The sequence below is a fragment of the Abrus precatorius genome, unplaced genomic scaffold (assembly GCF_003935025.1).
Source record: "Abrus precatorius isolate BTA unplaced genomic scaffold, Abrus_2018 Scaffold9, whole genome shotgun sequence".
Lineage (NCBI taxonomy): Eukaryota > Viridiplantae > Streptophyta > Magnoliopsida > Fabales > Fabaceae > Abrus > Abrus precatorius.
Genome location: NW_020874439.1, coordinates 19,983,714 through 20,000,672, shown reverse-complemented (window position 1 = coordinate 20,000,672; position 16,959 = coordinate 19,983,714). Strand labels below are relative to the sequence as shown.

At 28.3% G+C, this 16,959-nt stretch overlaps 1 protein-coding gene across 1 annotated transcript; it reads right to left on the bottom strand.

Moving 5' to 3' along the window:
• Positions 1-271: 271 nt before the first annotated feature.
• LOC113851587 (dirigent protein 22-like) lies at positions 272-835 on the bottom strand. The gene has a single exon (XM_027482103.1). The coding sequence runs from the start codon at positions 833-835 to the stop codon at positions 272-274; it is 564 nt and encodes a 187-aa protein (XP_027337904.1).
• Between the last annotated feature and the right edge of the window lie 16,124 nt (positions 836-16,959).

Here is a 16,959-nt window from a genome sequence, read left to right as displayed (position 1 = left end):
GATTCACTGAATCACAAATTAAAATGATAACACGTTATAAACAAATACTCAATACTCAATCATAGAGCTAACATTGAAATTTGAAACTGTGAGTCTACGACAAATTAACAAGAGTGAAAATACATAGAATAAAATTATTTTAACCACATATTCTCGTGACGCTTATTATATTATTTATTTTGTCAGACATTCTCTTTTCTTATCATGAAATGTGTCACGAGAATATATTATTAAAATAACATAACTCAAAGGCATTTCTCATAAAACACATTCAATAATGGGAGACATAAATGTTGTACTCAATTGTTGACCCGTTTTGGAGATCAAGAAAGATAGTATTAGTTTCCACATATCCCCTAGCAAACCTAAAAACCCCACTACCACCAATCACAGGCATCTCTCTCACCTTGAGGTTCATGGGGTTCCACCCTAACACAGTGATGTAGCTACCGTTATATTTTCCTTGGGATAAAATGAAGTTCAAAACGGGAACAAGAGTAAAGTTCGTTTGTGAAGTTGCTGCATACAACCCCTGAACTCTTCCCACAGCCTTCGAATTACGGTCGGGTCCCAACGTGAGAATGTTGTCCATGATCCCCACCAAACCAAAGAAAGTGGTTGTGTTGTATTTGGGTAATGCATCAGCAACGGTAGCTGCGGTGGCATTGGGTCCATTGAGGATTTCATGAAAGTAAAACCTAAACTGGCTCATAGTTTGTTTCTTTTCCGACATTGAAAGGTCTACTGAACCAACAAAACCTGTGTCATCTGCTTTCACTATGGTTAAGGCATAGCAAGAGATCATGAGAAGAAACAGCACGAATTGGGTAGCCATGGTTTTGTGGTTATGCTTTGCTATGCAAAGTTGGAATATGAAGTAAAAGAAGAGTATCAATGGAAGAATTTATAGGCTGAGAGGGGAAGTGGGAAAAGTTTTGATTTGGTCAACTAGGAACCAAGGGAGAGTTTATTAATGACATCAATTACGTTAGGGTTTATCATACCCTTTCCTTGTTTGAATAAATTAAAATTCTCCCATTAAATCTTTAATCTTGAGTATGTGTATATCGATAAAAGATACTTGAAATAAATTATTATAGAAATAATATTATATCTATAATATTAAATAGTTATTATATAATTTTTTCGTTATTATTTATAAATAAAAAATAATCAACTTGGTAAAGAAAAATAAAGGGACTTGACTCGAAAGCATGCGGCTATGTTCATGCGTGTGGCGTGATGTGTTGACAAAAAGCAGCAAAATATATTCTATAAAAATTAAAAATGTGTATACATAGTCATTTTCATTTACCAAATTGAAAATGCCTTTCTCATCCACACGGCGATGCCATTCCATCTATCAAAAGCAAGTTGATTACGAAGTTAAAAAATAAATGTTGTACTGTGGAGAACCTTATAGCAATTGTGATATTTATGATTTTTTTGGATATATAATTTAAGTGGAAATTTATTTAATCATTTTTTATTATATGAAAGTTATATTATAAATTTGATCATAAAATATATTAAGATAAATTTTAAATTTTAAATTATTTATAACTTTAAATAAGCTTGTAATTAAACTCTTTCACACACTTGTAGAATATATATATATAATAATAATAATAATAATAATAATAATAATAATAATAATAATAATAATAATAATTGTAATTAAAGAAATTGATGGGTTATCGACTGAATCTCAAAGTGGGTGAAGATGTAGTTAGGCCAGTCTAGTAATTAAGACTAGCTGATAGTAAAATGTTAGAAAGTATATGGATGTGAATTTTATGGACCAGTTATATTTAATTTAAATGTAGGTTAATGTAAACTAAAATTGTGTGCTGTGGTACTTTAAAATTTTTGTATTGGTATCGTAATTAAAAAATTTAGATTAATAAAAAAGAGACATGTGTCAAACTTGAAAAATTATTATATATAATTTATTTAAAATTATATTATTTATTATATAGTCTTATTATTATTATTATGTATATTTAATTTTTTTACATTTTTTATAAATTTTTATTTTTAAATAAAATATAATTTATATTAAATTTATTTAATAAAAAATTTTATATTTATTATATTTAAACAAGTTAAGGAATTGTTAAGTTTTTTTTAAAAAATAAGATGCAACCAAAATTAAACTAACTACAAATTAAAAAAATAATATTATATTAAAATATTTTTTATTCTATTATTATTTAATTATTATATTAATATATGATGTTATAATTTTTTTATTTATAATAAATAAAATTTATTTAAATATAAATTATATTTTTTTAAAAAAATAAAAAAATTATACTAAAAATTAAAAAAATAAAATAAGAAATTAAATATACTATATATATATATATATATATATAAAATAAGAAAGAAAATAATATAAATAATATAACTTTAAGTAAATTATATATAATAATTTTTTTTATAATTTGACATATGTCTCTTTTTTATTAGTCTAATATTTTAGGGTACCACAGAATTTGCCAAAACTAAATACGTTATAAGCCTGATTAAATTTACCATTATAAATTTGAAAAAATATACTATAATTTTATGCAGAAGGTATTATAATTATAAAGTATAATTTAGAAAATAAAATTATATAAAATAGTTTTGCAAATATTTATTTATATAAAATTGAAATTAAATTTAGAAAATTATTATATAACTTCTATTTTATAAAATTATTTTGAATGTATATAAATAAATATTTGAAAAATTATTTTATTAACTTATTTGATATAATTTTATTTACTAATTATAATATTTTGTCTATAAAGTTATTACATATTTTTTTTATATCGATAAAGATTTATAACAAATAATTACATATTATAATAGTTATATTAATAAAAATTTAAATTATAAATTTTTACTATATAAATATTGTTAAGATTGATGTATATATTCTTTAGATTTTATTATAGATACACGGCTGTGATTTGATAATCACTTGTTAACTATCGTTAATAGACCAACGGTTTATTCTATTTATATATATTTTTTCTTTAGCTTATACAAGCTAAACAAATCAATTTTTTTTTCTTTTGTTGAATTAAAATCTTGCATCTTAGAAGTAAATGAATAAAATATATTTTCTCATGTCAAAATTTAACATTACAAAATTTATTGAGGTAAAATTTTAAGATATTTGAGATTTTTTTTTTTTACTTTGACTTACAAGCTAAATAAGTTGATTTTATTTTTTTTATTTTTTTGCTTTATTTTATCGAATTAATTAAAATTTTCTATGATAGGAATAAATTCATAAAAATATTGGATCTTACGTGTCAAATTTTAATATTTTGAAATTATATTCAAATATTGTATTTATGTTTTTTTTATTCTAAACTAAAGGTATCTTACATTCCATAAATGCATGGATCCATTTTAAAAATAACAAAATCATGTTATAATACTAGGATGATGAAAATGGAAAAATAGATAATGATATTAACATAGATGGAGGGTGGATTTTGGCATCTTATGCATAAATGGAAAGACATTATGAGTAAATTATTCAGTCTAAGAAATTACGGGCTTCATTAATTGCAAATGAAAAACGATTGCTATAGAATTGGAAAATAAAAGGGTTATTTATGTTCACTGTCTTGTTAGGTACGTTTTCTTTTCATTTTAATTGTTGATCAACTTTTTCAACAACTATTAAGAACACAATTTCATTAAAAAAATGTATTTATTATATTTTTTCTTTTTAATGTAATAAATATTTTCTTTATTGAAAGTTTATTATTTTTATATGTTTAAATCAATTTTAATTAAGAGTTAAAATCAATCAAAACCCTTATACTTACTTTTTGTTTTTATCTTCATGTGAAAAAAATTACAGGTTGATCTTGATATAAAATGTTTTTATAAAATGGACCCTATTATTTATTCAAGCTGTAAAATAATGTTATTGTTTTTTTTCCAGGAATTAAAATAAATTAATAATAATATTTTATGTATAGAGATTCAAATGTGAAGTTTCTATATAGAAAAACCATTATAAAGTACATGTGTAACAAGTAAAAAAATAATAATGTCAAGCATATTTAATGTTAAGTTTGGACAAGCTTTTAAAAAAGTATATATAGGAAAATATTAATATAAAAAAATATTTTTTTATAAATTAAAAATAACTTATACACCTTAAATTTTAGAGAAGTTAAAAAAAATAATTTAAAAATAAATAAATAAACATAAATTAATTAAAACTTATAGAAGAAAGTTTAATTTATTTTATTACTTGATTTTTTATTATTATAAAACTTATTGAAAATTTTATCTAACCTAAACCTAAATTTAATGCTGTTCAAACGTTAATAAATGGCATGGACTAACACGTGAATGACTTTTAATAAGAATTAAAATATTTTTTATCTAAGAATTAAAACAAAAATGTGTTAAATGTAAAAATGAAATGTATAAATAAACCTTTAATGAATAATTTTGTGTTCAAATACTAAAACTGCAACTATATTATAATTTTCTGAGAATTTAAACATTTTTAATAGTTGTATTCGATTTGTAAAATAGATCAAGCCCAAGAAAATAACATGTTTTATTATTTACAAAAATTAAAAATTTGTTCTAAAATGCAATAAAAAATATATAATTTAACATGAATTTACATTAAAACAAATATAACACAAATTCAAACACGTTAATTATAACCCCATTCCTCCCTTGATAGTGATGGTGTTACCATCACTTCCCTCTGGTTAAGGCAAAGTGTATAACCATAGACGATGAAATTAAATGAAATGAATTAAAATAACATCATTTGAGTAGATTAAAATATTATAAAATAAATATTTTATTTAAATATTTAAATAATGAATAAAGAAGAATGCATTATATTTTTTATTATATTAATTTTAAAAAATATTAATATGATATTTATTTTCTATATTGTGATACCCATTGTGAATTCAATTTAATTAAGTTTCTATAATTTTGTCATTGTTGGTGGAATATTGGAAGGGCAAGACATCCCTCCCTTCGAAGAAAATTTTAGGCCTCCAATTTTTCTTAATTTTTTATATACTTATTATAACGTAAGTTCTTTGTTATGATAGAGAAATGTTTTTATTTTTAATAAAGGGACACACTAATGTAATTTATATCTTTTTCGAAAAAGATATAGTGTATATAATTTATAACTTAAAAACATCTATTTTTAACTTAGTTGATAAATATATAATTAATATAGCTACTGCATGGAGAATGCTAACTCTCATACAAATGATGCTTTAAACTTCACAATATTTGCTATATTGTTATATCTACTGGATATTTTAATAAAGTTTTACATTTTTAAAGTGTATTTGATAACATAAACTTATAAAAAATTATTATTATAAGAACGTGTAACTTATTCTTTTTCTATCAATAAATTAATAAAGTTGTTTGGTGAATTAAGAACGAAATTTATAATTTTTTAAGTTATTTATAAAAATGCTGCTCTAAATAGCATTCAATTTATGGAAATCAATTGTCAATTCTTTTTTAGTTATTTAATATTTCAATTGATTTATTATGAATTTTATCAAATAAATTTAATTTAATTAATAAATTATACTTATTAATAAGTTACAAGCAGTTATAAATTATAAACTTTTAATCATTTTTATAATTTATCAAGCAAATTCTTACATTATCAATTAATTACATGTTTTAAGTATAGTTTTGTAAAAAAAAATTATGACGAAATTAATTATCTACTTCTGATGACATGATATAAAGTTTATAATGAATTAACAATATAACATTATCAACACATTCCAATTGATTATTTCTTTTTTACAATTATATATGCAAAATAGAACAAATAGAAAGTTTTTCGAATACAAAAAACTCTGCGGGTCTAATCATTCATATAAATATAATTAAGGAAGAACGTAAAAGGGCGTGCCAAAACTTGATTGTATTTTGTCATTTCTAAACTAAACTTCTGGAATGTGCTTAAAATAAAATAAACTTCTAGAAGATAGTTTGTTTCCTAAATAATATTTAAATTAAAGAGGCTTTTATTTTTTTAAAAATGAATTTATTTGAACATTACATTATAATAAATCATCGTGTATGAACACATTGGCACACAGTAATAAAAGATTTGATTACTTTCATAAACACTGATACTTGGTCATACACGCTGTGAAAAACATTAAATAAAATAAAAGTTAAAGTGTGTTTTGATACTGTATTTTAAAATGTAAGGAAATTTGAAATTTTAAGAAATTAAATTGATTTAGTTAAATTACCAGTAGTTAAAAAATTACTTGTTGGGATAGATTTAAAACACAAAGTTGAAAATAAAAAGGAAAGCAACCTTCTCATCTTTTCAACAATAATTGATCACTGTACAATTTTTTTTTGAATTGGAAAAGTAGAGCACCCTCTATCTATGAAATGGAAATGGTATCTCATCTCTCTTCTTTCTTTGTTCACTTTTCATGGATTAGATGAAGAACATGTCCTCTAATTAACCATGTCTTATTGCAGCTACCTTTAAGCATTGATGAATAGGCAGATTCTATGGTTTCGAAATTTGAAATTGAGAACAGAGAAGTAGAATGAAACCGGAAGACAAGACCAGGCAAGAGATTGCATAAATTTATTCTCTTTAGAGGTGATTTTAAATCCCTTAATTTTGTGTAAGGAGTTTTAAATTATCACAAAAAATATTTTTCTCTTTTAAAATACTTTATTAAGTTTGATTTTAATGTATTGTCAATATAAACATTTTTATACTATCAACTAATTAATTATTATAAAATTAATTTTTTATTTATATAATAATTTGGAACTAAATGACTGCGTAAAATACTATAATACTATCATTGCATTTCAATTAAATTTATTAACTATTTAAACATGTAATTTAATCAATATCCCATCATAAAGTTCCTAATTCATTAATGTAATTATACCTTAATCTTATACAACTTCATAAACTTATATATATATATATATATATATATATATATATATATATATATATATATTCAATGACATGTGTCTGTTACTCTCAATATATTTATTTTTATATTTTTATATCATTTATATTGATTGGTAGAAATTTCAATTATTTAATTTTAGTACATCAAATTAATAAGAATTTTTTAATATTAGATATGTAATAAAACTATAATCTTAGACCTATTAACGTCGTGGTTAAAATTTTAAACAAGTATACTATATCTCATATTAATTGTATGTCTCTTTTGGAACTTAAATTTGTTTAAGGATATTATTATAAACTAAAAAGAGTGACATTTTTTTTAAATAATATCCTTATATTGTGAATAAGGATAATTTTATTAAATAAAATTATTTTTATTATAATACTTTGTACAATCAGTTGTTTTTTTAACTCATACACATTACTTTAAAAGATAAATAATACTTTATACAATCAAATAATAGGCTTGCACAGAAATTATGGTTACATGTGAAGAGATAAAAGAATGGAGTGAATTTTGGAGAAATAGTTTGGTGGTCAAACTCTTGGAAAAGAAGGTAGCCTTATCATTTTTGGAAGAAAAATTAAAACAAAAATAAGCGTAAGAAGAAGCCATACAGGTCATAGATATGTCTCATGGATATTTTATGGTTCAATTCACGAAGAAAGAAAATTATAACCATGCTTTATATGAAGGGACGTGGTTAATAGCCTATCACTACTTAACAATCCAACATTGGAAACCTTTCTCCCTTGATGATGCTAATTCGGCAAAAAGAATAGTATGTTGGGTACGCATTCCAGATTTAAACTTTGAATTCTATAATAAAAAGTTTTTATAAAGGGTGGGTGCAAAATTGAGAAATATGATTAAGGTTGATAACTTGACTTCTTTGCATTTGTGAGGTAGATTTGCCAAATTTTGTGTGGAAATTGATTTAAAAAGACTTCTTATTCCCTCAATCTCAGTTAGAGGAAGAATTCTCAAACTCTAATGTGAAGGACTCCACCTTGTTTGTTTTGGCGGTGACAATAGAACCGAGTGCGGTGGGGAACACGGTGGTGTTACCAGTGATAGAAGTTTCATCCCAGGTACAAGAGATAAAGAATCAGCCAATGAATGATGATGTGAGCTCTAATGAAAATTATGTAGATACTACAAATAAGGATGATTCTATTATAGATTTGATTTCAACAAAAGTCAAGGAATTTAATGTAGTGGAGAGAGAGGATAATTAATTATATGGTTCCTGGATGATAGCCAAAAAAGGTAGGAGAATCTAAAATTTTGTTACCTTGGAATCTTCAAAACCATTAAATACGAAAAAGATAAAAGCTTCGAGAACACAATTCTCTGTGCTCGAGAATTCAGGAAATGACATAGAAGTGGTTAAGGTGGCATTGAAAACCCACAACCCTAGGGGTGGAAGGAATATCCAATCCAGTTCCAAATTTGGGCCACCTGGCACTTATGTGAAAGGCCAAATTAAAATTCAAAAGGGCAAAAGTGTAATCATACAACCTCCTCGATAGCATATTCATGTGAAAAGTCAAGAAACTTTGCATGAAGATATGTCCCAAGAATCGCGACCAAATGAGGACCAAGTAACAAATCCTATGTTCAAACAGAAAGATGAGCTCATGCTTGAGGCTATCAAGTTCATCGGACATATGCAAGCTAAGTCAGGGGGAGGTTATTTGAAAATGTTGAAAATGTTATTTGAAAAGAAAGAAGTATACACTAAGAACTTCTATGATGATCGAGAAGGGTCTTCATCTGAACCTAGAGACACATTTATGAATGACATTAATGATGAAGAGAGAGAACATTCCCAACTGAAAGGGGCCCTGTAGGGCTAACCAAAACAAAATATCTACCAATGAATATTCTCTACTAGAATTGCAGGGGGCAGGTGCTAGTGGTTTTGTTGGCTTGGTGAAAGACTTAAGAAGCATGCATAGTGCAAGTATTTGCATCCTTATTGAAACTTGGGTGAGTGGAGATAAGGCTCAAATGATTCTGAAGAGGTTTGGGTTCAATAGTTATGAAATTGTTATGTAGAAGGTTATGTATGAGGCATATCGGTTCTATGGGATGATTCAATCTGGAAGATTCTGGTCAAGAAATCCTCCTTTCAATTTATTCACATGGAAATTGTATTAACGGATAAGGTATCTTGGTTCTAACTGCAGTGTATGGCTCTTCACATGTAGCTAGGAGAATTGATCTTTGGGATGAGCTGAGAGATATTTCTTGTACAACGGAGGATGCTTGGATGATGATAGGTAATTTTAATTCCATTGTTAGAAGTCATGAGAAAAAAAGAGGGTCCCTGAATCTTAACTTATGAAGTATGGAAGCCTTCCAAGATATGCTTCACTTGGAGAAGAATTGGTTTGAGTGAGAGGCTAAATAGAGCTCTTAGCAATGTTTCTTGGAGAATTCACTTCTCTCAGGCTTATATTGAACATCTTTCTATGCTGAAATCTAATCACTCTCCCCTTCTACTTCTATTTAACAGCTATCCATCACAAAATCGAGGTAAAAGACCTTTAGATTTCAAGCAACCTAGTTGACTCATGAAGATTTTGAGAGATTTATGAAAGAAAATTGGGCTCTAGAAACTAGCTAGGACAATACGGTTAATAATCTTTAGGAGGAGCTTAAGCTTTGGAATAAAAATGTCTTTGGTAATATATTTATGAAAAAGATTATGAAAAGACTCTATGGCATAGCTAGAACAATGTCTGAGAAGGGTGATGCCCCTCATCTTTGTAATCTGCAACAAAAATTATGGAATGAGCATGAAATGATAACCTACAGGGAAGAATTAATTTGGTTCCAGAAAGCAAAACTTGATAAGATTAAGTATGGGGATAAAAATACCAAGTATTTCCATGGATCTTTTATAACTCGCAGAAGACGAAACAAGATAGAAGCTTTCCAAAATGTTGAGGGTGAATGATGACAAACTTCTATATCAATTTATATAAAGATGATGCTGTAGTAGATACATTCTATATTACTAGATTTTTTTCCCAAGCTTCAACCATATAGGCTAAACAAACTTGGTGATACGCCTACAATGGAGAAAATTAAAAGAGTTGTCTTTCAAATGGGAGCATATAAAGCCCTTGGTGAAGATGGGTTGCAAGCCATCTTTTTCTAATCTTAATGGCCAATCATAGGTCCTTTTTTCATCGATATTATTACATTTGTGTTTCAAGACCCTTCCAAGATCAAAGCCTTAAATGAGACACTTGTCACTCTTATTCCAAAGGTGGATGAATTTCAAAGTGTGAAATAATTGAGACCAATCTCCCTATGTAATATCTATTGCAAAACTATGATTAAAAATCTTGCAAATAGACTTAAACCACTTATGGAAGATCTGGTGCATCCTATTCAATGCAATTTTGTACCAAATAGACACAGCTCAGATAGTATCATTATTATGCAAGAAGCTATTCATTCCTTGCGTGCAAAAAGGAATGGGAAAGGACTTATGGCCATTAAAATCGATCTTGAGAAATCCTACGATCACCTAAAGTGGAGCATTGTGAAGGATATGCTGAAGGATGAGGGCTATCTAGAAAGCTTTATTAACCTGGTGTATTGGTGTATTTCTTCTACAAATATGAGAATCCTTAGGAATGACGAAGCCTTGAAATCGTTTAAACCTTCTAGGGGCCTTCGTCAAGGATGCCCTCTTTCACCATCCCTTTTTGTGCTTTGCCTAGAACATTTATCACAACTTATATCAAAAGTTGTGAAAACTGGTTCTTCGAAGCCAATTCGATTAAGCAAAAATGGCCTTACCATTTCTCATCTAGCTTTTGCATATGAAGTGATTCTTTTTGTTGAAGCTCATTTAAATCAAGTTAATGTGATTCGTAACTACCTAAACTCTTTCTATAGGAGTTCTTGACAATGTATTAGCATGGAGAAGTTCAGGATATTTTTCTCACGAAATGTATCTTGGCAAGTTAGGGATCAAATTAGCAATGAGCTTGGTTTCCAACGTACAGATGATCTAGGAAAGTATTTGGTGTTTATCTTCATCATTCTCAGGTGAGTGCTGCATCTTTTAATTATGTGGTGGAAAAGGTCTAGCAAAAGCTAAATAATTGGAAACAGAAATCTCTATCCTTTGCAAGTCGTCTTACCCTTACTCAATCAGTATTGACGGTTATGTTTCTTTATGCAATGCAGACCAATTTCTTCCCTAAATCAGTTTGTGATAAGTTAGATAGAATATCTAGAGGATTCCCATGGGGGGATGCTGATGGTTGCATAAAGCTTCATGGAGTAAACTGTAATATAATCTACACTCCTAAACGAAATGGAGGCCTCAGTTTAAGACAGTACTAGCATTTGAATAAGGCTTGTATGCTTAAGTTAGCGTGGAAATTTTTGGTAGAACCTAATGCCTTTTGGGTTTGGATCATTAAATCTAAGTATGACTATGGTGATGAGTTAATACCTCATATGGAAAGAAAAGTGGGAGACCTAAAGTTGGAAAGGCATATGTCATGTATGAGACAAGTTCATTACAAGTATTGGTATAGAAGAAACGGGTGGCAGTGGTAGATGGCTTTGGAAGCCTGCTAAAAATGGAATGTTTAACTTGAAAGAAGCCTACTCATATGTCTCTAACCTTGAATATGATGACGTTCATTAAGTTTTTAACAAGGTTTGGAAATGGCAAGGACCCTAGAGAATAAAGATCACCTTGTGGAAAATGGTGATCAATGCCTTACCTACAAATGAGATGGTATTCCTTAGATAGATTGCTCCTAAGAACCTTTACCCGATGTGTCATTTGGAGGAAGAATCAATAATTCATGTTGCTCGTGATTGCCCCAAGGTGACCATTATTTGGAAAACTCTTCTTAGAAGGAAAAAATTGAGTTGGTTTTTCAATGTGGATTGCACAGAATGGTTTCATCAGAACCTGTCAATTAAGACTAATATGGAGGGCAACAACTAGAATGTTATGTTTGGACTGGTTATGGATCTCATATGGGCTTTAAGAAATGGTTGGGTTTTTAACAATGAAGAGTGGCCTATAGATATGCTCTTGCATAAAAGCAAATCTCAAGCTATAAAGGTGGGAGCTAGTATTGGTAATGGTGGTCATGTTGATCCTGCGCGGATCATGTAAAGAAACTTCAACATTTGGATACGACCCTTGGATGACTAGTTGAAGATTAATACAGACGGAACTGTTTGGAGGCAAGGTAATGTAGCTGGTTTCAATGGAGTTTGTAGAGATACTGAAGGTATGTATATTTGGATCTTTGCAAAACTTTTAGAATTGCTTAATTTTGGAGGCTGAGTTACATGGAATCCTTGTGGCCTTGCAAATTGCCTATCACCATGGCCATAGATAAGTGGCTATTGAGGCTGATTGCAAGGAAGCCATTGACCTATTAGTCTTATCAATGAATAATAATGACCATCATTTTATGCTAGTCGAGAAAATCTGTCGTCTTTGCTTGATTATGGGGAAGGTGAAGTTCAATCATACTTTAAGGGATGGAAATATGGTAGCAGATGCTCTTGCTAAACATAGTTTAAGTAAAATAGAGAGCTTGGATGTTTTTTGGGAGGCTCCTCTCTTTATCCTTGATGCATTACATAATGATATTAATGTAAGTCCTTTTGGTAATGATTAAGTTCCCTTCTTTAGACTTTTTGCCCCTCTTATTCACAAAAAAGAAAAAAAAGAAAGATAAATGATATAAATTTGACTGGAACTTTAAAAAGTTGAATCGTATGAATAAGAGCATTTAGATAAAAATAAATAAATAAAACTTGATGGCTTTAATATTCTCTTTATGTACCCCTAAGAACTGTAAACATGATCTTAGAACTAGTACCCTTTCGTTAAGAAATATTATGAATTTCAAGTTAGAGAGAATTTAAAAAAGATTAAGAGAATCCAAAGTTATATTATCAACAGAATGAATAGAAGAAATGTATAATAGTATTTGAGTATTTTAAATAAAAAAATTTAATAATAAAATTAAATTTATAATTCTAAAAATAGAGAGACTTAATTATCTAAAAAAAATTAGAAGAATCAAATAATTCTTTAACTTGATCATTTAAAAATAAATTGTTACTTGGATTCTTCAAAAATTTGAATAACTAAATTTATCATTTAAAGACACGAATTGTTAATACATTAGACTTTTTATTACCACTTTAGACTTTCACAAAGGTTAATTAGTTGAAATTTTATATTTTTAAGTTTTAATTTATCACAAGTTTAACTCTTTTTTTCAATCATTTTAATCTTTTTGAAAGACTAATATAATAGTATTTTAAATTATCAAAAAATAATTAATAATAAATTAAAATTTTAAAGGATTGATTTAATGATGTTTTTAAAAAAATAATATAATAATCATTTAAATAATTAAAAAATTAATTTAACGATACAATTCTTTAAAATACCAATTTAATGAGATTTTCACTTTTAGAAGGTGAATTTTGACACATCTTATAGGTCGATCAATGTTAAACTATTTTGATCACTATCTTCCTTTACACTCATTTCTTAATTGCTTTTTTTCTTATCACTATATTTCCCAAATTCGTCCCAAAACAGAGTAATGTGAAATGAGAGAGTTATGGATTAACGAGCGAGTATTATTATATTTTTGTATAAAAGGGTCGATGCTCATAAAAGAGAACCCTCTTTTAAGCGAATAAAAATTTGTATAAAATAAAATAAAATAGTGGTTAGAGTTTTTAATTTTATTTTTCTTCCTTACTTTTTGGATAAAATAGAAAAGCTTGAAATAGAATACCCTCTATTATGGACAAAAGCTAAGAGTTTAATTGTTTCTCTTTTTTAAAAATAGTTTTTAAAAACTTAAGTAAACAAACAAATTTTTATTATTATTTATTTTTAAAAGAGAAAACTATTTTTAAAAAAGAGAAACAAGAAGACCCTCTTTTTTATTTTTTTGTAACTTGATCGAATTCATGTCTAATAGTTTGTTCTGTTTTCTTTTTTCCTTCATGAAACAGGTCATTTATGATAAATGCAAACATCATATTTAATGATGTAAAAAATTCTATTATTGTGAAAATGTAAACTGTCAAGTCAAAGAGAGTGATGAGGACATGCAGGCCCAAGCCCAAGCCCATGGTAGAATTCACACTCCAAGGAAGGTCCAAGATCCACTTGAAGACTTAAGCGGGCCGATGACAATTTGAAGCTCATGACAGGAAAGATCCATCCATGGACTTGAAGCCCATCACTTGTCTTATTCTTGTTGATTTTGAAGGACATAAACCCAATGACTCAATTTGAAGTTTTATTTATATAAAGTGTTTGTAGCAAGACTTGAACCTAGGTACTTGTCGCTAAGTGTTAGCCAACGACCACTAGGCCATCTTAGTTTACTTGTACTAATGGTGTTTTTCTTTTTCTCTTATTTGACTTTGATTAAGCAAACTCTTAATTTGCATTGTACTAAAAAACACTTTAGATTGAATGAAAAAAGGAGAATGAAAAAAGAAGAATTCAGATTGAACAAAAATACATAACTGTGAGGTTTTCTCTCAAGGCTAGGGTTCTTCCTTACTTCTAGGTCTTATCAAGAATTCACTTTCTTGTAGCGATCAACTTAGACTTATCAACCAATTAAGTTTGTGGCGCCTATCCTTTGTTACTTCTTTTTCTAATCCTTTGTTTTTATATAAAATACAATGAGAAACCTTAATCTGACCTAGGCTTTTAAAAATATGCAAAGTTTCATAATAATCCTAAAATTTCGTTCATAATTAACTCAGACAAAATATCTCCTAAAATACAACTCCTTTTTCGATGGTTCTTGAGTCAAAATTGCAGTTTAAAACGTGAACTTTCACCTCGTTTTGGAAACACTGTAATCCAAATTTTGTAGCGTGAGATACAGCCCAAATTTAATTACGTCTGCAGCTGCATAATTCTATTCTTCTTGTTGTTTGTTTTCTTTGCTCAAGTTAATACGGTCCTCCCAATTTCTAGGGTTCAAAGTATTCATTAGAAACTCTAATGTCCTCTTTTAATTTGAGTGTTCCTAGTCCTAGTTAGGTCCTTTTCTCTGAGGGGTTTGAGAAACCTCATCATTTGGTATCAAAGCTAGTTAACTAGGGGTAGTTTTGAATTGAATTTGCAATATTTGTGGCTGGTTGTGTGTTTGTGGTTTGTTTGATTTAGTGCAGCAATTGAAACAAGGAGAAGGAAAATTGCACTTGTGGAACAAGTTGAATTAGAGGTACCAAACCGCGCTCATAAGGTGTTTGCTTAAATGCTTCACTTGGCGACCAAGTAGGTGTTTTTTACCATAAGTTGTGATTGTATTTGGAAACTTTGTGAGTGCAATTAAAAATTCTGTTTGTGCACTTAAGTTGTTGGTAGTGGGAATTGAAGTTTATGCCTATTTTGATGATACAGAAAAAAAAAAACAAAAATTGCGTTTAAAAAAAATTGTATTGAAAAAAAAAGTGATTGTGCTGGTTGTTTGGATGACTTGTAGTGTAGCTGAAATTTTCAATTGAATTGAAGTGTGTTTGCTGAATTATAGAAGAGTTGAAGCTTGTTGTCGACCTTTTGAATTGAAGGACCTAAAAGGAACTAAGTCACTCAAATTCACATCTATTCCTACTTGCTGAATTTTTTTTTCTTGTCTTTTGCTTGAAAAATAAATAAATGTCTTTAACCTCCTTGTTTATTGTCTTAGTTATCTTGCGTCTTTATTCTTAATCCCTTCCCTTTGCTTGTGTTTTTCTTTCTTGTCACAATTCTGTCCAAATAATTCCTTATTTGCTTGTCTTTTTGTGTTTGTTAGGTAGTAGAATTGCTCTTTACTACTTCTTTGTGTGGTGCCATAATATGAATTTAGAGCCTTTCTTGATAGTCATTTGTCTCTTACTTCTTGGTAATTGATTAGAGAAGCTTGTAAGAATTTTAAGCTAGAGACTAAGTGGTAAAAGGCGAGAGTTACATTTGCTCAAAAGCCAAATTTATCTGCAAACACGAGTGACTCATCAAAGAGTGTAAACACGTGAGTTGTGTGATGAGTTCCTATTTATTATTGTGTAATTATAGAAAGATTATGTGAAAGGAGAAAAGAAAATAAGAGGGAGCAAGATAGGAAAGACCATGGAAGAGTGGAAAGAAAAGAGAGGGATAATAAAATAATGAAGTGAAGATTAAGGTGCCATCATTTTATGGTCATGGTGATGTTGAAGAGTACCTTGATTGGGAGCTAAAAACTGAAGAAATGTTTGCTTCAAAAGATGTTAGTGAAGAGGAGAAGGTGAAATTAGCTTCTCTTGAATTACATAGTGATGCATTAATTTGGTGGAAGAAATTACTAGAGGCAAGTAGGAGGTATTACGAACCTATGGTAAATACATGGAAGGAGATGAAAAGAATTATGAGAAAAAGGTATATTCCAATATACTACCAAAAAAAGTTGTGTGAGAAACTTAAAACATTGTAACAAGGACGAAAAAGTGTTAAAGAATATTATAAGGAGATGAAGGTTGTAAGGCGTAGAGCCAACATGAGAGAAGAGAAAGGAGCAACAAAAGCTAGATTCCTACATGGGTTGAATGATGACATAAGGGATGTGATGAAATTGAATCCATGTGTCAATTTGGAGGAGATTTTTCATCAAGCCATTAAAGTTGAAGCTCAACTAAAAAGAAAGTTTAATTACAAGAAAGCCTCTCAACTTTACCATTCCAATAAGTGGAAGAATCATCCTAAGAAGGAGGGATTATCTTCTAAAAACAAAGGGATTGTACATGAAGGTAAAAATTCTTCCAAATCTCGTTTTGCTTCTACTAATGCTTCTATGTCTTTTGGTTTTGAACATAGGAACATGAAATGTTTCAAATGTCTTGAGAAGGGGAAAATTGCATCTGAATGCCCAAAGAAGAAGATCTTGGTGAGTAGAAATCATGG